We start from the raw sequence: 22,317 nt of genomic DNA on the forward strand, positions 1-22,317 counted from the left end.
CCATAACTGGGCATTCCCACTAACCTTCACAATGACTTTTAACAAACAGTTTGTACAAGTTAGCAGAATCACAAAAGGCAAGTTACTTCAGACTTCAGAGGAGGAGATTCTCTGTGCGCACCCAGAAAGACAGGATATCAGGGAGAAAACTAGTTTGAACCTCTATCGCCTGGCACCCATGTGACACTTTATTTGTATAACCCCACTACTGGACACCACTGTCCCTGAACCACTGCTGCCACCACAGATACCATGTGTCTGAACTTATCCATACCAATAACACTACTATAGAATTCTCAGAGGCACAAATATGTAACACAGAACTGATTTATTAAACAGAAGTGCAACATACAGTGAAAGCTTATCATATATACTCATCTATAAGTCGAGATATTTATGCCCAAAAATTGACCCCTAAATCCCAGGTGGACTTATTTATGGGTCAGTACGATTATGTGATAGCAGCTCTTCCAGATTTCCCCATACAGTCAGGAGAGCAGTTTCTTTCTCTTTTGAGCCAAGCAGAAAGTCCTTGGTGACTAATTACTTTAAAACAGAGTCCCTCTCCTGCCCATACTGCTGATGTTTGCGGAGTAAAGGATGAAACAAAAGCTGAAACAAAAAGCCTCTTGCCACATGTACACATACGCACACTGAAGGAGCCTCCAAGTTTTACCTTATACTTATACATGGGTCATGGTAAAATCTATAATTTTGGCTCCAAAACTTACTCTCGACTTATACATGAGGTCGACTTATAGTCGAGTATATATAGTTCTTATTAAATCCTGACCAGCCCTAGCTAACTAATTCTAACTTAACATCCCTCTCACTCATATTCCCAGACATAGCCGTGTTAGTCTGGAAAATCAGTATGCAATGGAATCTTGTGGCACTTTTGAGACTAACTGAAAGAAAGAAATGGGTAGTATGAGCTTTTGTAGACTTGAGCCTACTTCATCAGATGTTTACATGCATCTGACAAAGTAGGCCTAAGTCTACAAAAGCTCCTGCTACCAACTTCTTTCTTTCAGTTAGACCCAAAGATACTACAAGATCCCTTTGTGTCTTCATATTCCTAAATCACCCACAGTAGCCTTTTAAAAATCTCATTCAAACACTCAGCCAATCACCAACATTCAATGCTCTCACCCACTCTCAACAGATCACTCACTTTATTGCATTTATGGGCACATCTGCACTGTAGAAATAATACAATCTTACATCACATTAAATGCAGTAAGTCTAGCCTATGGATTCCTAGGAGCTATAGTTTTGCAAGGCTTTAGCCTCCTCTGCCAAAGAGGGCTGGTGCTTCACAAAATTACAAATCCCAAGATTCTGGAGGATGGAGCCATGGCAGTTAAGGTGGTGTCAAACTGCATTATTCCTACAGTCTAGATGCATCCTACTATACATGACATACATAACTATATTTCACCTTAATTTCTGTAATAAACAGCACACACACACACCCCAGCACATAACATCCTAATACCATTCTACCAAGTAGAAATAAGGGCATACCACTTTTGCCTCTACCCTGTAATGGAACTTTCTTCCCACTCTCTATGTCTGGCAGCTGTCACTGCCACCCAAATCCTGGACCCGGGTGCCTCCCAGCTTTCTGAGGCTGTTTTTTCATATACGTGGGGAGATGTGGCAAGAGAGAGAATAATGCACCACTTCCTCTGATTGAAGCAACTCTATCAGGGAGCAACTCTGCGTACATCTGGAGATGCCAGGAATCTAACCCAAGACTCTCTGCATAAAAAACAAGTCCTCTGCTCCTGAGCTATGGTTCCTCCCCATCAATCATAGAATTGGAAGAGACCACAAGGGCCATTCAGTCCAACCCCTTCTGCCATGCAAGAACTCACAATCAAAACACCCCTAACAGATAGCCATCCAGCCTCTGTTTAAAAACCTCTAAAGAAAGAGACTCCACCATACTCTGAGACAGTGTGTTTCATTCTCGAAAAGCTCTTACTGTCAGGAAGTATGTTTAGGTGGAACCTCTTTTCCTGTAGCTTGTACCCATTGTTCCAGATCCTATTCTGTGAAGCAACAGAAAACAAGCTTGCTCCATCCTCAATATGACACCCCTTCAAATACTTAAACAGGGCTGTCATACCACCTATTAACCATCTCTTCTCCAGGCTAAACATCCCCAGCTCCATAAGTCTCTACTCATAGGGCATGGTTTCCAGACCATTCACCATTTTGGTTGCCCTCCTCTGGACACATGGCAGCTTGTCAACATCCTTTTTGGACACACTCCAGCTTGCCAACATCATGGCACCTCTCCTGCCATTTTGTACCTTTAATTCCAAATGTAGGTCCTTGGGAAGGTTGCCGAACACAGGCAAATGCATTCTGACCAAGATGTGCTCCCAGGGCTTGAACAAGTCCTGCTGTCGTGGTGCTCTTCCCTTCTCCCAAGGGTGTAGGTGTTATACTGTAATTAAAAAGATACAAAGGAGCATAGATTTTGGTGAAATCCAAATATTTAAAGCAAAGCTTTAGGCTATAAACAAGATATTCTCTAAGACAATTCAAGTGGTTCATGGGCCTGTCCCGGTGTAAAAGCCTTCAACTGCCAGTCTGAACAGTTTCCAGCAAAGAAAAAAGTTGTAGCCAATGAGTACAAACATGATACTGGCCCCTGGCACACTGGGCTGTCAAGCCACCATATCAGATCGCTTAACAAACACTGTTGTAACATGTACTCCATTCACTATAAATTTGAGGGCACAACAAACTCTATGGATTGCACCAGATGGATCAATTGGGGAGAATTGGAGGCCAGTTCTCTGACCCTGGGAACTGCTAAGGGCCTCAAGGATTACCAAAAACAATAAAACAACAACAAACAAACCAGGAACATCCCAAACTGTAAGTGGCTGAAATTCCACTTCTGGTTTTGAAAAATATGGGGTGGACTACTATTAAACAGTGCACGGGGGTTGGTGAATCGCTGCTCCTGGAGTATTACAGAAGAGGCAATTCAATAGGAAAGTCAAAAAGTGCAAAAACAGCTTTGGGGGCCACATGAAGTTGCAGGGCTGCACTTTACTCAAGCTGAATATAATGGGGACTTTGAAGCAGGAATGTAAGCTTTTGCATTCCTGTCAGACCATTCCTGCTAGATGGCCAAGGAGCAGTTCTTTCCTCTCCAAAGTATAGCAAACAATACTTTTCTGAAAACAGAAGTGAGGTTTGTTTGGTTTTTCCTGAAAATGCTATTTAAGCCTTTAAAAGCACAGTGCCCCCTGAAATAGCATTAAAAGGGCCCTGCACTGCCTAGACTAGAGGCATAGATCCCTATTTTTGTTAATCCTATTTTTTTTAAGGCTCAGAGTGGTTCAAGAAGGATCCAGGGACTGCATAACCTTCTCCCAAGCTATTCCAGCTCTAAAGCTACTTGCTTATCAGGACCACAGATAACCTACCCTGTCACCACAACATATTTGCCATCTGGTTGGGCTTTGAGGCGTTGCAATGCTGACAGTGAAATCTTGGCTTTGCATGCACCGTAGAACTCCACCTCATCTGAAAGTAAGCCGATTTCTCTAGCCAAGTGGCCAATGGGCTTCGGAATGCATGACCGTGATACATCTATATCACTGAAAATAAACAAAGGGCAAGGGGTGAAGACAGTTTTACTTAGAAATCAAACATTTTCTACTCAAGTCTGGGTGTACTGTACTCTTTGTCCACACTTGGCACTGTGAAAATATAAGTCCAAACAGGGCTTTGTGAACATTCACACTAAATAACTATAGAGGTATTTGCTAGCATTTCACAGTGTTTTTTTCCCCCTAACCTTTTCTCAAGCGCTTCACCAAACTACAAATCCCAGCACTCCATGGGATGCAACCATGACAGTTAATGCAGAATCATAGTACTATAATTAATGCTGGAAATTCTGGTGACAATATCAGAAAGGCAGAAGCAGAAGAATTAGTTCATGTAGAAGAGTTTATACACGAAACAAGTCAGCTGAACATAAAAAAACGCCTTTTCTGCACAACATGGCTTATCATACATTTTCCCCATAAAAACATCATTATTTTCTAGCAAAGCACTAGAGGACTTTGGTAGAAAATTTTAAATAATCACAAAAGCTAAAGACCTTAGGATTCCAAAAGATGGGCCGATGTCACAGGTATCAAAATACTGTACCTGTATAGTGAAAGAGACCCCCCTGGTCTACAAATGCAGCAACAGAATTTCTGGGTGTTCTCTGTTTAAAATGCTCCCAGTGAATTGGAAATTATCACAAAAGGAAACTGGAAGGTCCAGATAAGGTATTATTTGCTCAGGGTTTTTTTTAACACTTGAAGTACTACAATTTGCATGGTCTTTTTTAAACTTGAAAAAAGGGGTGCTTTTTAATTTTTAAAATTAATTTTCCAATACACAACAGATATCCTGGAAGGCACCTCCCTCTGCAAACAAGATTACCTAACCATATATCTTCCATCCATGGTTTGTTTATCCTAACATTCAAATCCAGCAAGACCCAAAACTCTGGCCTGTCTCCTCCCACAACAAGCCTCAAAACAAACTACAAAACACTTTGGAATAACCTTGGAACAAACCTTGAGCTGTTTCTTTGGCTTGCCATGGGGAAAGACAAACCACAGTGTTGGTGACGGCTGACCTTATATGCAACCAACAGGAAGAAAGTTATGAGTAAAAAACAACACCCCTTTTCATCCATGGTTTGGTGATCATGACACTAACCATGACAGGAATAATTTCTCTAGAACTCTAGCTTGTCATGACATGCAAATATACATATATCTTATGTACATATATCTTATCCAGTGTCATGAGATCACTGGGCCTAAATCTACTCCAATATGTAATCAGCAAAGACCAATTCAGGCAACAGGAATATATAGCCAAACATTTTGTTCATAAGCATTCAAGTCCATATCTTGTATCATACTCATACAGCTATGTAGTGCAAATGCAGTTATACACTCTAAGAAAGTAAAACAAAAATCAGAGCAGAATCATATGTAACATTAGATTTCCAGTCACAGTCTTTCCAGTTTAGCTATTACTTACCTTGGAACAGGAGTTCTAGGGCACAGTTGATTATACTGAATATTCCACTTGCCAGGCTGATACTTTTCCAAAAAGCGTTGAGCACTTTCTACCGTGCTCTAAATTGATATTTGAAAAGAGAGAGAGAGAGAGATACATAATGGTCCAGTAGATTGGTCAATACATGATTATATTAGTTTAGCTTATGGCCTGACACACATTTTGAGTGTGCTATTATTGACTGCTTTGTTTTTTTAGCAACAGAAACTGCTGTTACTTTCCTCTTCTTTTGCGACAGTATAATGTAAGCAGCTAGAATACTGGGCTCAGATCAAGAAGACTTAGATTAAACTCTTATCTAGCTATGAAGGTCACAGAATGATTCCTACAAATATAAAGAAATTACAGTAAGCCCTTTGTTTTTGCGGGGGATCCATTCCAGACCCCCCCCCCGCGAAAACAGAGACTCACCAATATTCAAGCCCATAGGGTGTGCTTACGAGTGTGTGCTGGGCACGTGCTGCGGGGCTGCACCCGATTGACAATAATTGAGGTCGCCCCTCCATGAATATCCAAGACTGCTGATTGGCTACACCGACTGTGTCAATGGGACAGGTTTGGCTTCTGGGACCATTGTCTTAATTTCTTAAATGAAGGACTATTGGCTACAGATGGGCTACACTATATGAAGACCAGGAAGAATGTCTTTGCAAAAACATGGCAAATCTGATTAAGAGGGCTTTAAATGAAACCCTTAGAGAGTTGGAGATGATCACTTAAACACCTGTTCAGAAACATGGTCTAAACTCAAGGATGTGAATTCTAGAGTATGTGAGAAACTTAGGGGATATGCAGACGGGTGACTAATCTGGTCAGGTTCTTTTTGCGTCCCTGTGTGCCATAATTATGCCCCTTTTGCGCAGCGCCATTTGAGTGCCATGTCATCATGGCGCACCCAATGTGCACAGGCACATGCCAAGATGGCAACCGGGCGGCAGAACTAGGGCTTGGAGCGTGTGAACGCTCGGCCATAGTTCGCCTGCAGGCCAGCACAAAGTGCCAGTCTGTACAAGCTCTTATTTAGGTTAACTAGATGATTCCTGACTAACTCCTTATCAATCTTGATTCCTTACCAAGGTCTCTGCTGATGCATGGAAGCACACAGTCTTTTTTTTTTTAGGGGTGTGTGTGGAACTGAAGCAAAATATGTACTGGGCAGTTCTGCCTTTTTGTTGTGATCTGTTAGTATTTTACCATCATTGCTGAGCAGCAGGCTCACCATTTCCTTAGTCATTGTCTTGCTTCTAGTATCTTTTTAAAAATCTTTTTTGTTGCTACTTGCTTGCCTAGCCAGTCTTAGCTCATTTTGACCTTAAGCTTTCCTTACACTATTCCTGAAAGTTTGGGCTACTACACATCTGTATTCTTTTTTAGGGATCAAGGGAAGTAATAGTGCCACTCTATTCTGCTTTGGTCAGACCCCACCTGGAATATTGTGTCCAGTTCTGGGCACTGCAATTCAAAAAGGACATTGAATAATAATAATAAATAATAAAACTTTAATTTATATCCCACTTTTTGTTACCACAATCAAAGTGGCGTACAACAAAGCAGCGTACAACATTTTTAAAAATACAATATATACAATTCCCCCCCGTTAAAAAAGGATTAAACAATTCATTCCATTAAAATTACAAACAATACAATCTGAAAACAATAATAAAATAATGGTGGGCAGAGTCTTCGCTTATATATGTCTGTGGGGGGAGTGTTACATGGCCGGGTTCTATTCCGGGAAGGCCTGCCAGAAGAGATCTGTCTTGACAGCTTTCCTGAAGCTCTCTAGGTTGGTAATTTGACAGATCTTGTCCAGCAGGCCATTCCATAAAGTGGGAGTGATTGCGGAAAAAGTCCTCTCGGAGGTTGCTGTCAATCTGGTCTTTTTAGGAAACTGGAGCGTGTCCAAAGGAGGGTGACTAAAATGGTGAAGGGTCTGGAAACCATGTCCTATGAGGAACGACTGAGGCAGCTGGGGATGTTTAGCCTGGAGAAGCGACGGTTAAGAGGTGATATGATAGCCCTGTTTAAATAGTTGAAGGGATGTCATATTGAGGAGGGAACAAGCTTGTTTTCTGCTGCTCCAGAGACTAGGACCCAGAACAATGGATGCAAACTGCAGGAAAAGAGATTCCACCTCAATATTAGGAGGACCTTCCTGACAATAAGGGCTGTTCGACTGTGGAACACACTCCTTCCTCGGAGTGTAGTGGAGTCTCCTTCCTTAGAGGTCTTTAAACAGAGGCTGGATGGACATCTGTCAGGGATGCTTTGATTGTGATTTCCTGCATGGCAGGGGGTTGGACTGGATGGCCCTTGTGGTCCCTTCCAACCCTATGATTCTAAGATCCTTCAATTCTTTACACATACTCTATTTTCTTTTCACTTCCTCCTTGAGCTTACTGTGCAGCCACATTGGCATTTTCAGATGTTTCCCGTTTTTCTTCTTCCATGAAATTGTTTGTGATTGTGCTTTTAGCAGTTCCTTCTTTATGAAATCTCACCCATGCTGGGTGTCTTTTCCTTTGGCACCCCTACCCATGGAATTCTGCCCAGATTTTCCTGAGCTTGATAAAATCAGCCTTCCTGAAATCCAAGTTTCGTGTTTGATTATACTCTTCTTTGGTCTGTCCCACAATCATGAATTCTAGCAAGTTCATGAATGAAATTAAACACCGATAAAGGCAAAATTCTGCATCTAGGCCACAAAAGCCAAAAGCACAGGTACAGGACGGGGTATAACTGGCTCAGCAGTACTACATGTGAAAAGAACCTTGGGTTTATTGTTTATCCTAAGTTGAACATAAGCCAACAGTGCGATGCTGCAGCAAAGAAGGCAAATATTATCTTAGCTTGCATGAAAAAAAGCATCATTTCCAAGCTAAGGGAAATACAGTGCGTGTAACAGTCCCAACATATTCGCACTGGTCAATACTCATGTAGAGTAAAGTGTCCAGTTAGGGTTGCCATAAGTCAGGACCTCCAAACCAGGACAAATGTAGGACAAATGTAGGGCACATTTTTAAAAATGGAGGACACGCGAAAAAATTGATTTTTAAAAAATGTTAATATAAATGCATGTTTCTTAGGCATGATCAAAATGGAAGACATTTTGGCATTATTCCTAGACAGATGGCAGAAATGTACTTCCCTTTCTGGCCAACCCCCCTCCCCCATTCCAAAACACACACGAAGCACATTTGGGCATTTGCAAACTGACTCACACAGCTAGCTCTTTGCATAATCATCATCATCATCATCATCATCATCATCATGGAAGGTCCCTTTGCAAACTGACTCACACTGATGGAAGCCGAAAACATTCCCCGCCCCTCGGCTCAGAGGCCTACCTTTGGTCCTCTCCTCTGCTGCCTCGGTCTGCCGCTGTTGCTGCTTCTGCTGTTGCTGCTTTTGCGGCTGCGGCAGATGCTGCCCGCTGCCCTCAGTCCCTCAATGGCCCACGTGGCCGCAGGAAGTAAACAGAGGAGAGCTCCTCCTCTTTCAGCTGGGTGGCCAATGGGGTCAGAGAGCTGGAACAGCCCCGCCCCCTGCCAGCAGTCACAGACTCCTGAAGCAGGGGAAGGGCTGTTCCGCTATTGGCCAGCCTGCCAGCCAATAGGAGGAGCTCCAGCCTCCTACAGAGCCCTAGGCGCACAGCAGCCGCCGCAAGAGCAGCCAAAGGCGCCGCTGCAGCGGCACGGTAACAAAGCCCGGGGGCGGGGGCAGACCTGGGACAAACGCAAAACCGTGGCGTGACAGCGCATAACAGTCCAAAAACAGGAAATTCACACCCCCCACCAGGTTATGGCAACCCTATGTTCAGTACCTCATTTTAAAAAGGATATAGACAAGTGGGAGCAGATTCAGAGAAGGAGAAAAAGGATGATAAGAGGTATGGAGAAGAAAACATACGTGGAAAGGTTGAGGGAAGTGTGCATGTTCAGCTTGGTGGATCCTTAAGGGTGATGTAATTGCACACTTAAAATACCTCCAGGGCTGTCACAAAAAGGAGGGGGCAGCCCTGTTCTCTGCTGCCCCAGAGGCTAAGACCAGGTCTAATGGTTTTAAGTTATACGAGAGTAGACTTCGATTGAGCATGAAATTCTTTCCAGTGATAAAGGATTGACAATGGAACCAATTGCCTAGAGAGGTGGTGGGGTCTCCTCTGGATATCTTCACAAAGAGGATGGAGATTAACTGTTCTAGCGGGAGATCCTGTGCTGAGCAAGGGGTTTCACCTGATGGCCCTTAGGGCCCATTCAAACTCTATGTTTTCATGAAAAGAGAAGAAACATTTAACATTATGTATACACACCTGCATCAGCATGGCAACTGTCATTGGTCCAACACCGCCAGGCACTGGGGTGATGAAAGCTGCTCTTTCTTTGGCTACACTATAAGCCACATCTCCAACTACCCTTCTACCACTGGCCTTTGTGCTGTCTGCAAAAGAGAGATAAGAAGGCAATGGAGGAAAGATGAAACTCACTCAGTTCAGACCAGTAAGAAAAGGAAGAACAAAATGCCCAAAGATTAAGATTACCCTTCAATAGCAAAACACACAAATACAATCTCTTAGCTACACTAAGGCAACATAATAGACTACTTGGATTTATCTCCCTCTTTCATATTTTTTCTTTGCTAAAACGGTATTGTTGATAAGCTGTCAAGTAAACACCATCTACTCAGATGAGGGGGTGAGCAATCTCCCTTGAGGATATTAGGGCTTTCTCAAAGAGTGAGATTTGTTTAAATTCTCACAAAGGCTCTCCTTTTGGTAAGAGGATGGTATAAGCTTTTCTTTAAGCCCTTGTCAGGCAGCAAAAATCTTAGGATTTGTGTGTGAGAGAAACTAGGATATAACAATACTGCATTAATGCTAAGAAACCAGTGTTGCCTCTTATTTTTCTCAGATTCTGGGCACAGTAGACAGCCAATATAGACAGGATTTTCTGATGTCTATGGCCTAGAAACTAAGTTGAGCAATCAAGGCTACACTAACCTAGAGGAAGCTTTAGCCAGAGGTGGGAATTTTGTGGCCCGTCAGATGTTGTTGGACAACAAGGTCCAACAGGCCTCACCACTGGCTATGCTGGCTAGGGCTGCTGGAAGTAGCAGTCTAAAGATATCAAGAGGCCTGTATGATACATAAACCTGTTTTGAGCAATCTATTGGAAGATAAGAACTTTATTGAGGCATAAGGTAGGAAGGGACAGTCCAAACGACCTCCTTGTTGCATCTGCATTTGCTGCTCAGGAACAGCATGTGGTAGATGTATGTAAAATGTTGGAATGCCACTGGGACATTCTAGTTAGCTGGACAAACCAGGGTTTGCAAAAACTGCTTCTGACCTGTGATGACACCCAGAATCCCCCAGGCAGTAAAGCCATGGGATAAAAAGAGTTCTCCTACAATATGCAACCTTTTCAGTCTCTGTTCCAATTACTTGCCATGAAAAATCCAGGGCAGCAGCTCTTCATCACATAAATTTGTGTGAACACACACATACAAAACTTGCAAAATTTCCAGCCCTTATTGCAAGAGAAGCAAGTTTAAAAATGTTAAGAGACATTTCCTTCTCCCTCCTAAAATGTCTAAAGCAGCAAATATTGAAACATGCTACTCTTAAAGTATACCCATCATTAGAAATAATTACAAAACACAGCTAACATCACACTTAATTGGATACCATATAATCCAGTTCATTAAAAAAATAATCTATTTCCCGTAATTTTTAAAAATTGCCTTTGATCCTGGCATTGGATTGTTTTCTGCGGCTGCCACAATAACACACAGAATACAACTAATCATTCTCAAAATTATTAAATTAATCTGTCCCCCTTTTTGAAGTTTTACATAAACAACCGGTGTTTCCATAGCAGCAACAGCCACCGCCGCCAAAAAACCGGCGAGAGGATTTAGTACCAGGATTTAGCTGCAGGCTTTATCTATTCCCAACATATTTAAGAACATTAGATGTCTACACTTGTGCAATTCTCTCTCTCTCCTCTGACTGAACTGCTCCTCCTAGATAAAGGAACTCCCAGAAAGCCAAGAGGTATTGGAAATAATTGCTGAGTTTGAGTTAAACCACACTGCAAAGTCAGAGAGAAGATGTTGCTCACAGTGGATGAACAGGGCCAGATAACTAAAAATTTGAGAGTTAATTCCTTCCTCTCCCCAACCCAACAGCAGTTTCTGTATTTTCCTGTGCTGATGATCTACTTCAGAGAACCTTAAATGTCACTACATTAAAATAACAGAGCCATAGGAATGATGCTTTAAAAAAACACCACCCTACCATTAGATAATTGCAATAAATGACTGATCACTTATAACTGCAATCTTCATGGAAGCTCAGTAAGTGGGTGGAGATTGCAACAGCTTGACAGGTGTGACTAATCCTCTTATTTAAGCACCCAGGACTTGGAATTTTAAAGTGAAGAGGAATGGGGGATGAGGAGAAGAAATTCAGGGAAGTACTGCTCCTAAAAAGGCAACATTATGCAATTCAATCCTTGGTTCATTAATTCAGTTCTTAGAGATGTCAATGTGGTAGTGATTTCATCCAAAACGTGGCTGAACAAGGACGTGCAAGGCCCAAACTCTAGGTCTGTAGACGCAAAGAAGAGAGCCAATGTTGAGGCACATAATAGTGTAGTGGTTAAGGTGCTGGACTGAACTCTGAAGACCAGGGTTCAAATTGCTGTTCAAACCCACACTCTCTTAGCCTTAGAGGAAGACAAAGGCAACACCCCCCCCCCAAAAAAAAAATCTTGCCAAGAGAATCCAGTAATAGGCTCACCTTGGGGTCACCATAAATTGGAAACACTAAACAACATACTACTAACTCCCAGACAGAGTCTGAATGAAGCAATGAATTATATGAGAGTTTTTTTTAGTGGAAACACACTGTCTGTGGAATGGGTCACCCATCCCATACTGTGGCTGAGCTCCTAAATAGCAGTTGCAGAGCATTATTCTCTGCATGCAGAGATGACTCTCATGTTAAATGGTAATCTTGCACAGCTGAACCAACACAACCAAGGTATAACTCAATGCACAGTGTGTATCATGTGTAACTTCATGTCCACATCCTTGAATTGAATGCAGAAATTTTGTGTTGAACAAAAACTTCCATCAATGGCTGCATCCAAACTGCAGAAATAAACTGGTTTGGCACCACTTTAACTGCCATGGCAAAGCTCTGCTGCCACAACAAACTACCATTTGCAGAATTCCATAGCATTGAGCCATGGCAGCTAAAGCGGTGTCCAACCAATTATTTCTGCCCTGTGGATGGACTCTATGTCCATAGACCACCTTGCAGAACCACAAAGTGCCAACAGGATCCTAACCATTGCTTTTTCTTGGATCAGATGAAGATCCTTTTATTACAAAACACAGGACAACTGTCACATGATTGGGCCACCTTGCCCATACTGTCAACTCTTGACTGGCAGCAGTTGTCTAGGATTTAAGGTAGGAACCATGTCTAGGCCTGCCTAGATATTCCTGGTATTCACTGTTCATCTCTTATCAAAGTCCAAAATCCAATGGGCTCAGAAGCCCATTTCCACTACATAATTATAGCAATATGATTCCAATTTAACTGCTATGTCTGTGCCTTATAGAATCCTGGAGTCTGTAAAGCTCTTTTGTTGAGACCAAGTTACAAATCCAAGGATTTCATAGGAAGCAGCCAGTTCAAGTGGAATCATCATGTTCAAATTGTGTAGTGTGAAAGGGCTCAAGGTTTGTTCAGAGTTGGTAAGTATTCTCCCAAGCATTATAACAACTATTGGGGGGTGGGGGTGGGTGGGAGATTACAACTGCTGGTTTTAATTTCATTGTAGAGATGGAAATATTTTATTCTCTTCTCCAATGTAATTGGTTTTTTATTGCATTTTATATTTTTAACACAGAATGGAGCAGTCATAATACACTGAGGATGTTAAAAAGTGGGAAAAAATTAAAGGCATATATTAAAATAACTAAAGGTGACTTTTTGGATTCCTTTGCTGGCCAGGTATTTGAACAGAACTGGCTGCTTAGAAATCAAATGAGGTAAAGTTTGGTGCCTTGGAGTGTGTATTCTCTGGCCATTGCTGAGCCAAGATCAAAGAAGAAGGGAAAAGAGTGACCAAAGAGAAGGCAGGACAAAGTCCCCTTAACATATCAGATTCCACACAATCCAGAACCTGATAAACTTGCCATCTTAATGCTCCCTATGACAAATGGGCAAGCAACCTCCATTTGGTACGCATTGGTTTGTTATGTTCCCACCTGCTGCTTCCCCAGCACACAAAGACTTGACAGTCACCCTAGTTTCATGGCCAAGCTGGGAATCGAACCCTGGTCTCCAGAGTTGAAGAGCAACACTCAAACTACTATGCCACACTGGCTCTCCACATCACCGTACCTCATTCTAATAAACCTGAATGAGACTTCATGTCTGGATGACTTTGCACCTTGTTCTCTTCTCCCAATATGGAATCCAAAACAGCTCATAAGACTGGCCGAGACCAGTGCTTCTCAACCTTTTGTATTCCAGATGTTTTGGACTTCAACTCTCAGAATCCACTGACTATGCAAAACTGATGCTTCTTGGAACTGAAGGGCAGATCATCAAAAGGGCCAAAACATTGAGAACCACTGGGTAACACTTTAGTTGAGTCATGCCTACCTTGAAATTTGCAGTAAGGTGGGACTGGGGAAAAAATAATAGCAATAGCAAGTACATTTCTATACTGCTTATCAGTGCACTTAAGCACTCTCTAAGTCGTTTATAAAGTGTAAGGTAATTGCCCCCAACAATCTGGGTACTCATTTTAGCAACTTCCTTGGAAGGATGCAAGCCTGAGTTGAGCTTGAGTCCTTTCGCTGGTATTGAACTCACAACCTTATGGTATGTGAATGAGTGGCTGCAGTACAGGCTTTTAACCACTGCACCACCAAGACTTGTGAGGTGTGCTGGCTGCTCCCCTTTGCTCCCAATGTAGCTCTCTGAGATTCCCCACATATGCATATAACTATTTTAGATGGTTTTCCAGCTTTTATGTTGTTTATTCCCATTCTACAAGGGCAAAATATCTCGTTTAAAGGTTACCTTTTGGTAATTATTTTTTATCATATTTTATGCTAAAATATACTGATACTGTTAATCCCATCATTTTACTTTTGATCCAGCCCACAACTGGGAATGTTTCCCCACCCAATAACTTTTCTGAAATTTAATTCAGATTTTCCTTAACATTTATTATTATTATCATCATCATCATGATCATCAACAACAACCCCTGTTCTCTCACATAAACCTTCAGAGCAGATTGAATTTACACCTATGTTAGAATTTTTACCATCTGACCTAATTAAAGAAACAGATCACATTACCTCTAAGCTTATTTCTTAAAAGACAACTTTTTAAAGTTACCTGGTATGTAGTTGATTCCACAGTCAATCACTATGGCACCAGGTTTAATCCATTCACCTTTCACCATCTCTGCTTTGCCAGCTGCAACCACCAGAATATCGGCTTTACTGACCTATAAAAATATTTGGAATCAAATCAAAGTGTCAAACCAAGCCTTGCTGCCTTTCCCTGTTAAATCCTCCCTCTTGTATGAAGGTGAGTTTTCAACTAACAAATGAAAGGATCAGGTTTCCTTAGATCAATAAAAATATGAACATCTTAAGTCACAAGCTTTACATCTAACCAATGATTGCTTTCACATTAGCTGAATTGACCAGTGAACCGCTTCCATTTCAAGAATTGAGATCAAACCAGAAGCATCCAAGTGCGAATCTCCAAATACCCTGGGATTAGTTGACATTTTACCTTTCAGCATATTCTCTGGGCCTTCATTCAAATGTCCCCGTTCATTAAAAAAGAGAGAGAGAAGAAAAATACAGTACATTCTCCCTTGCAGACAGAAATCTAGTATAATTTGGTTACAATCCACCTTGAATCCTAAATTAAATAAGTAAATACATAAGGGAGCAGGTTAGATTACAGCTGTTCTTCACAAACTAGCTTTCCACAAACAAGGTGTTTTTGACAGTTGCTCATGTAACTCTCTCATGCATAATCTGAAGTATTACAATACTACAGTTGTACAACAGGCCATCAACAGTCATCTAGAAATAGTATGTAATAGTCTACATACCATATTCAGAGTGAGAAATGCCAATGTCCAAGTTGAGTTCAGAAAATAAATAGGTACTAGGGATCATACTGTAAAGACACATTGGATAAGGAAGCACAGTAAAGAATTCCAGAGGAAGGCCATCCTGTATTTTATACCAAAGCCTTTGACTCACCACATTACAAATGAATGGACTCAATTTTAAAAAAGCCACGGCCCCCAATCTGCAAGACTTGAACAGGGCTGTTGATGACAGAGTGACTTGGAGGTCTCTCATTCATAGGGTCACCATAAGTCAAAGTCAACTTGACAGCAATTAACAACAATAGTCCAGGACTGTACCTCTTATTCAGAGGTACAAGTATTATTTCAGAGAAAACAAATGTTTCAGAGAAATGGCATCTGCCTTTCCTTGTTCAGTGTTATAACCACCACTCTAAGTTCAGTGTTATAACACTAAACTGGCACCTCACTCTCCAGGCAGCAAGAACTGCCTCAGGAAGAGGTCTTTTTCAAAGTACACAATTACAGCCTTTTGATACCACTTAATTTGCCATGGCTGCATCCTACAAGTAATCTGGTGAGGCAATACAGCTCTCCATTTGAGAATTCTAAATATAATTCTGTAATGTGAAATCAAAGTCAAACAACTGGTCCATGTTGCTCAGAACTGAGACATGTATGAGGTTCTTGGAGGGTTGTCATTTCCCTTTCCTGGAATCCTCAGAGTGCTATATCACACGAACAATCAGTGGCACAGCAATGACAATATATATCCATTCTTTGAGCCTTACTTCCTCAGCCAATGATGCAGTCTTGGAGTGGCATGTGGTCACTGTTGCATGGTTCCAGAGCAGCAGGTCATGCATTGGAGCCCCAACTATCTTGCTGCGCCCGATGACCACAGCTCTTTTACCTGCCACTTGAACACCTGAAACACAGAACTCAGATTTAGCATCCAAGCCTCATGAGACCTGGACAAATTTTGAGGGTTGCTATACTGATGTATTTTATAGTTTCATAGCTCTCTCAGTCCAAAGCTTCCTATACTTAAGCTCACTGTGCCTGCTTTAAACACACAGGATTCCGGGTTACATCCTAAGCATCCAGAGTAAGAGACAAGGAAAACCTTTTCTTGATACTCTGAGGTTGTCCACACAGGCCAAAAAGCCTGTGTTCCCCACAGCCTTGCATTGTCCAGATCAGACGATGCAGGCGAATACCTTGGGGCCAGGATCAGGCCCAATCCTGGTAGACTGGAATGGATCTGGTGGATCCAGCCTGATCCCAGAGTAAACAACCTTTACCCTGGTCAGTATGACACCTGGTTTTCTGTGAAGTTCAAATCCCTGCTCAGTCATGGAAACCCACTGGGTGACATTGTAAGTCACATTCTCTCAACCACAGAGGATGGCAAAGGCTAAATCTTGCCAAGAAAACCCCATGATAGTCTTTGTCCCATTTTTGCTGACCACCAGTCAAAGCAAACCAGTATAGTGTGATGTTTGGAGTTCTGAACAAAGGGGAGCTAAATTGAAATCCCTGCTTGGTTATGCATCAAAGGTGACCTTGGGCTATCACTAAAGGACTAAAGAAGCAGAGACTAAGGGGCTCAATAGACCAGCGCCCAAAAGCTGCCCCTTTTAGCCCCAGATTGTTGCCGCAGCAACCACATGCCGTGGCAATGATCCACTCCCTCTCGGGAGCAAAAAGAAACCACTAGATGCAGCTTTCTGGAAGGGGCGACATCATGGTGCTCGCATGCCATGATGACACCCCTTCCACAGACTGCCGTTTGGGTGCTGTGATGCCTGTGTGTCATCATGACATGCCACATGTGGATGGGTGCGTGCCAACATAGCGCATGGGCAGCAAAGGTAGGGCTGGACATTTGTGGACGCCCAGCCCTATCTAGCTCTACTTTCAGCCTCAGGCAGTGGGGAAGGCAAGGTTAAACCTCCTCTGAACAAACCTTGCCAGAAAAACCCCATGATTGATTCACCTTAAGGCCTAAATGTCTTTAAGGCATTAGATCCTGTCTGATCTTGAAAGCTAAAGCAGGATTGGCTCTAGTTATTACCTGGATGGCAGACCATCAACAAATACTAAGTGATATAGGCTATATTTCAGAGGAAGGGTCAAGTAAAACCAGTGTTGTCTTAGAGTCGCTACAAGTCAGAAATGACTTGAAGGCACACAACAACAACAACAACGTACTTCTGCCAATCAGAACAGATCATATTGGACCTGGTGGGCATAGTCCATCCAAGATTCTATATTTAGAATTTTAAAACTTGGCATTTTTTTAATGAAAAGTGATTGGTGGGACCTAGTCTTGGAAAGGTATGAGAATTACTGGTTTATATTGACTGACAGCAGTTCCACAGGATTTCAGGTAACAGAATAGAATAGTTTATTTATGGTCTTTGACCAAAATATCTCAGTGTTATATATACACTAACAATAAAAACATTCTTGCAAAAAACAGTACATCCCTATCTGGAAATACCTGCACCAGTGTTTCAACCTGGGACTTTCTGTATGTAAAGTAAATGTTTTGTCACAGAGCATTGGCCCTTCCTTGATTACGCTCAACAAAGCAAAAATCTGTTCACTGGGCACCAGAGTAATAAATTCTTCTCAAATTTGTGTCACAGGAAGACTTTAGGCTATGCTGATGCAAAATTCCACATATCCTTTCTTTGCTCACCTGTTTGCCTGATAAGCTCCATGCATCCTTTGGGGGTACATGGGATGAAGCAGTCACCAAGATCACCACGTGAGAGTTTGCCTGCATTGATGCTGCTTAAGCTGAAAAGTCAAAAACAAAATTGCTCATTTAATCACTTTTTTTTAAATCAATGAATTCAAACCACATTCCACCTGAACTTTAAGAAAAATGTCTTTACTAAGAGATGTTTGATAGTGGAAAAGGCTACCATAGGCTGCGTCCACACTGGAGAATTAATGCAATTTGACACCACTTTAACTGTCGTGACTCAATACTATGGAATTCCAGGATTTGTAGTTTTGTGAGATATTTAGTCTGCTCCAGAACAAACTATGAATCCCAGGATTCCATAAAATGGAGTAATGTCAGTTAAAGCCATGTCAACTGTATATAATTTTTTTCATAGACTAGCATAACACAAGCTGTTGTGGACAAGAAAGAATTACCTTGCCTATATAACAATCAACCCAGCAGCTAGGACAAGCTAAACTTCCTCCTAGCATCAGAGTTGGAAGGGGTCCCTATTGACCATCAGATCCAACCTGCTGCTCAATGTAGTGCCCCCAGCTAAAGTATCCCCAGCAGGAAGATGTCCAGCCTCTTTTTGAAGACATCCAGAGAAAGAAACCTCACCATCTCTCTCAGCAATTGGAAGCACTCTTATTGACAAGAAGTTCCTTCTAATGTTAAATCAAAACCTACCATTCTGTAATTTAAAATCATTAGACCTGGTCCTACCCTCTGGAGCAGCAGAGAACAAAACTGCACCCCCCTCTCTGTGACAGCCCTTTAATAATAATAATAATAATAATAATAATAATAATAATAATAAAGATTTATTTCTAGCCCGCCCAATCACGAAGAATCCGGGCAGGTTACAACAATAAAATACATCAAATTACAATAGAGTTTAAAAAAAAAATCAAACCCTAGACCTACCCCCCCCCCCCATTCCCAGTACTAAAACAGAATTAAACAGTAATAGTATTAAAACATTAAAGACATTAAACAAAAAAAATTGGCAGAAAGATAGGCGGGGAAGAATAGACAGATGAGGGGACAAATATCTCTATATCTGGGGAGGGTAACTAAGCTGGAAAGGCCTGCCGGAAGAGATCCATCTTGAGTGATTTCTTAAAAGCTGTCAGAGTGGAAATAAGACGGATCTCCTCTGGCAGGTCGTTCCATAGTTTTGGAGCAGTAACAGAAAACGCCCTCTGGGAGACTGATGTTAGCCTTGGTTTTTTTGGCTGTAGTAGATTTCTTCCAGAGGACCTTAGCGTGTGGGACGGACAATAGGGAAGAAGGCGTTCCCTAAAGTACTCTGGGCCCAAGCCATGTAGGGCTTTAAAGGTGATCACCAACACCTTGTACTTTGCCTGAAAACTAATAGGCAGCCAGTGCAGGGGCTTCAAGACCGGTGTTATATGGTCATTCCTAGAAGTTCCCGTGATCAATCTGGCTGCCATATTTTGTACTAACTGAAGTTTCCAAACTTGGCACTAGGGCAGCCCCAAGTAGAGCGCATTACAGAAGTCCAATCGAGAGGTTACCAGTGCATGTACTACTGTTTCCAGGTCCCTCAGCTCTAAGAAGGGGTGCAGTTGGCGTATCAGACAAAGCTGATAGCAGGTGCTCTTGACTGTTGCATCCACCTGAGCTGTCGGTTGGAGCGACGAGTCAAGGAGCACTCCCAGATTGCGAACAGAATCCTTCAGGGGAAGTGTGACCCCATCCAGAACTGGCTGACATAACTCCATTCTTGGTTTCGGGATTGCTATAGCGAGTACCTCCGTCTTACCTGGATTCAGTTTGAGTCAGTTTTCCCTCATCCAGTCCTTTACCACCCCAAGACAGGCATTCAGAGGAGAGATGCCATCCTTAGTCACTGCTTCAGTCTGAGACATAGAGAAGTATATTTGGGTGTCATCAGCGTACTGATAACACCCCGCCCCATGTCTCCGGATGATCTCACCCAGCGGCTTCATGTAAATGTTAAACAGCATTGGGGACAGAATCGCACCTTGAGGGACGCCCGATCTGAGCTCCCTCTTGGCCGAACAACTGTCCCCAAGCGACACCATCTGGAACCTGCCCGAGAGGTAGGACCGGAACCACTGCAAGGCAGTGCCTCCAATACCCAACTCTCTCAGGCGTTCCAGAAGGATACCGTGGTCAATGGTATCGAAGGCCGCTGAGAGGTCCAAGAACACCAGCAGGGTCACACTCCCCCTGTCGATGCCCAGACGGAGATCATCGACTAAGGCGATCATATTTACATATTCGAAAAGAGTGCAATCATGTCACCCCTTAGTCTTCACCAAGCTGAACATGGCCAGCTTCTTCAACCTTTCCTCATATATTTGTTCTTCCTATGTCATAAGCATGTCCCTGGTCACAGATACCTTCATTGTGCACAGAATGTTATTGCAAGAAGGAGTCATTTTTCATCTGTAGAATACTGTATATATTCTAGAAATTTTAGTCCAAAAATTGACCCAAAAAACCTGAGTTGATTTTTCCACGGGTCAATGTAAGTACTGTACTTTAACTCTTATCAAAGGAACCATCCCCTGGTGAAAGGTGATAGGTGTATGTATCTGTAGTTTGTTAGGGCACCAGAGCTCTCTGACAGAGAAGGCTAAGTATCTCACAAAACTACAAGCCCCAGAATTCCATAGCATTCAGCCATGGCAGTGGTGTCAATGGGCTGCATCCACATTATTTCGGCAATGTGGATGCAGCCCATATCTTTCTGTATGAAGGATCATATGGCTCTGAGGTCATCAGGAGAGGCCCTTCCTTCAGGGTGCATTTACACAGTAGCAGTAATGTGGTTTGACAGCCCTTTAACTGTCATGGCTCCATCCTATAGAATCCTAAGATTTGTAGTTTTGTGAGGCACCAGCACGCTTTGCCAGAGAATGGTATAAATTCCAGGATTCCACAGGATGCAGCTACAAAACGTGACGTGGTGTCAAACTGCATTATTTCTACAGTGCAGATGCACCCTAAGACGACACTTCAGGTGCATCTGACAAGTGGCCCTGTGGTCAGTTAAAACGGTGTCAAAGTGCATTATTTCTGCAATGCAGATGCAGCCTGAGATTTTTCGTTTCCGCAAGGTGTGTGTGCATCTTGTTGAACCCAATTCCCACCCCCCAATTGTTGTACCATAGTTTTCACAAGAAAATAACCTACTGGAAATCAATTCTCCGTAACACTTAAATAAGTGCTGAAAGGAATAATGGAAACCATTATTCCACGAGATTGTGTGTAGGAAGGGGAAAGAATTTTACTTCCAAGCAAACCAAATGCTCACTGTGCCAGCAAGCTTACCCATCCACATCCTTCTCAGGCGCTACAGCATTGGTTATTTTCTCAGTATTGATAGGCTTGTTGGAATCCAAAGGCAATTGCACTATAAATCCATGCACTGCAGGATCTTCATTTAGGCCATTAATGCACCTCAGCACCTGTTTAAAAAGAGACAAGAGTGTGAACAAATGCACAGAACTTGTGAATTTGTCTGCTCACTTCTGTTACAAAATCTGTCTCGAAGTGGAACCGTGCAATAAAATGCCACAGTGTGTTGTGTGATTCTGTACAGGGTTCAACAACTCTTTTCTGCTCCCTGTCCCCATTACCGATTAATAACTTTTCTGTTTTGACAGGTATTTGTTGAGGGACATAGGCTGCATCCGCACTGCAGTAATAATCCAGTTTGACACTACTTCAACTGCAACAGCTCAGTGCTATGGAATTCTATGAGCTTTAGTTTGTTGTGGTACCAGAGCTCTCTGACAGAGAAGGCTAAATGTCCCACAAAATTACAATTCCCAGAATTCCATAGCAGTGAGGCTTGGCAGTTAAAGTGGGGCCAAACTGGATCATTTCTACAGTGCAGATGCAGCCTATATAATGCTCATCTTATCTAAATTCTGTGCTAGATCTTGCTAACTATTGTGCTGTTGTGTTTGTCTCTGTGTATTGATGTATGTTTTAATCTGGTTTTAAATTTTTGATCGTTCAATCTTGTTTTAACTTTTTATCTTGTGAATTTTTAACAATGTGTTGTTTTATTTGCTGGAAACCGCTTTGAGTCCTGAACCAGGGAAAAGGCAAAATAGAAATAGTAACAGTTAACAATAACAATAATCATTCCCCGCCCCTACAAATGTCAGTCAGCATTCTTAGCCCATTAAGTATATTAATTATCATTGGGCTTTTTTCTAAAGTAGAATGGGCTCACTGGTGTCTGGCTCCAGTGACATTAAAACAATTACCCGTATTTTCTGGCATATAAGACGACTGGGCATATAAGAC

The 22,317-nt window shown here is 42.2% G+C and overlaps 1 protein-coding gene across 1 annotated transcript in view; it reads right to left on the reverse strand.

Moving 5' to 3' along the window:
- The window catches only part of MTHFD1 (methylenetetrahydrofolate dehydrogenase, cyclohydrolase and formyltetrahydrofolate synthetase 1), a 113,875-nt gene that overhangs the window by 58,068 nt on the left and 33,490 nt on the right, over nucleotides 1-22,317 (reverse strand). Inside the window, exons 5-12 of the mRNA XM_089522726.1 lie at nucleotides 21,331-21,467; nucleotides 17,971-18,071; nucleotides 16,055-16,191; nucleotides 14,549-14,660; nucleotides 9,431-9,558; nucleotides 5,080-5,177; nucleotides 3,453-3,626; nucleotides 2,322-2,458 (exon numbers count right to left, since the gene is read on the reverse strand). Coding sequence (XP_089378852.1) covers nucleotides 2,322-2,458; nucleotides 3,453-3,626; nucleotides 5,080-5,177; nucleotides 9,431-9,558; nucleotides 14,549-14,660; nucleotides 16,055-16,191; nucleotides 17,971-18,071; nucleotides 21,331-21,467 — 1,024 coding nt within the window. The remainder of the gene's footprint in view (nucleotides 1-2,321; nucleotides 2,459-3,452; nucleotides 3,627-5,079; nucleotides 5,178-9,430; nucleotides 9,559-14,548; nucleotides 14,661-16,054; nucleotides 16,192-17,970; nucleotides 18,072-21,330; nucleotides 21,468-22,317) is intronic.

This window comes from Sceloporus occidentalis, unplaced genomic scaffold, assembly GCF_023333645.1.
Source record: "Sceloporus occidentalis isolate IW3139 unplaced genomic scaffold, rSceOcc1.0.p SCAF_4, whole genome shotgun sequence".
In the NCBI taxonomy this organism is placed as follows: Eukaryota; Metazoa; Chordata; class Lepidosauria; order Squamata; family Phrynosomatidae; genus Sceloporus; species Sceloporus occidentalis.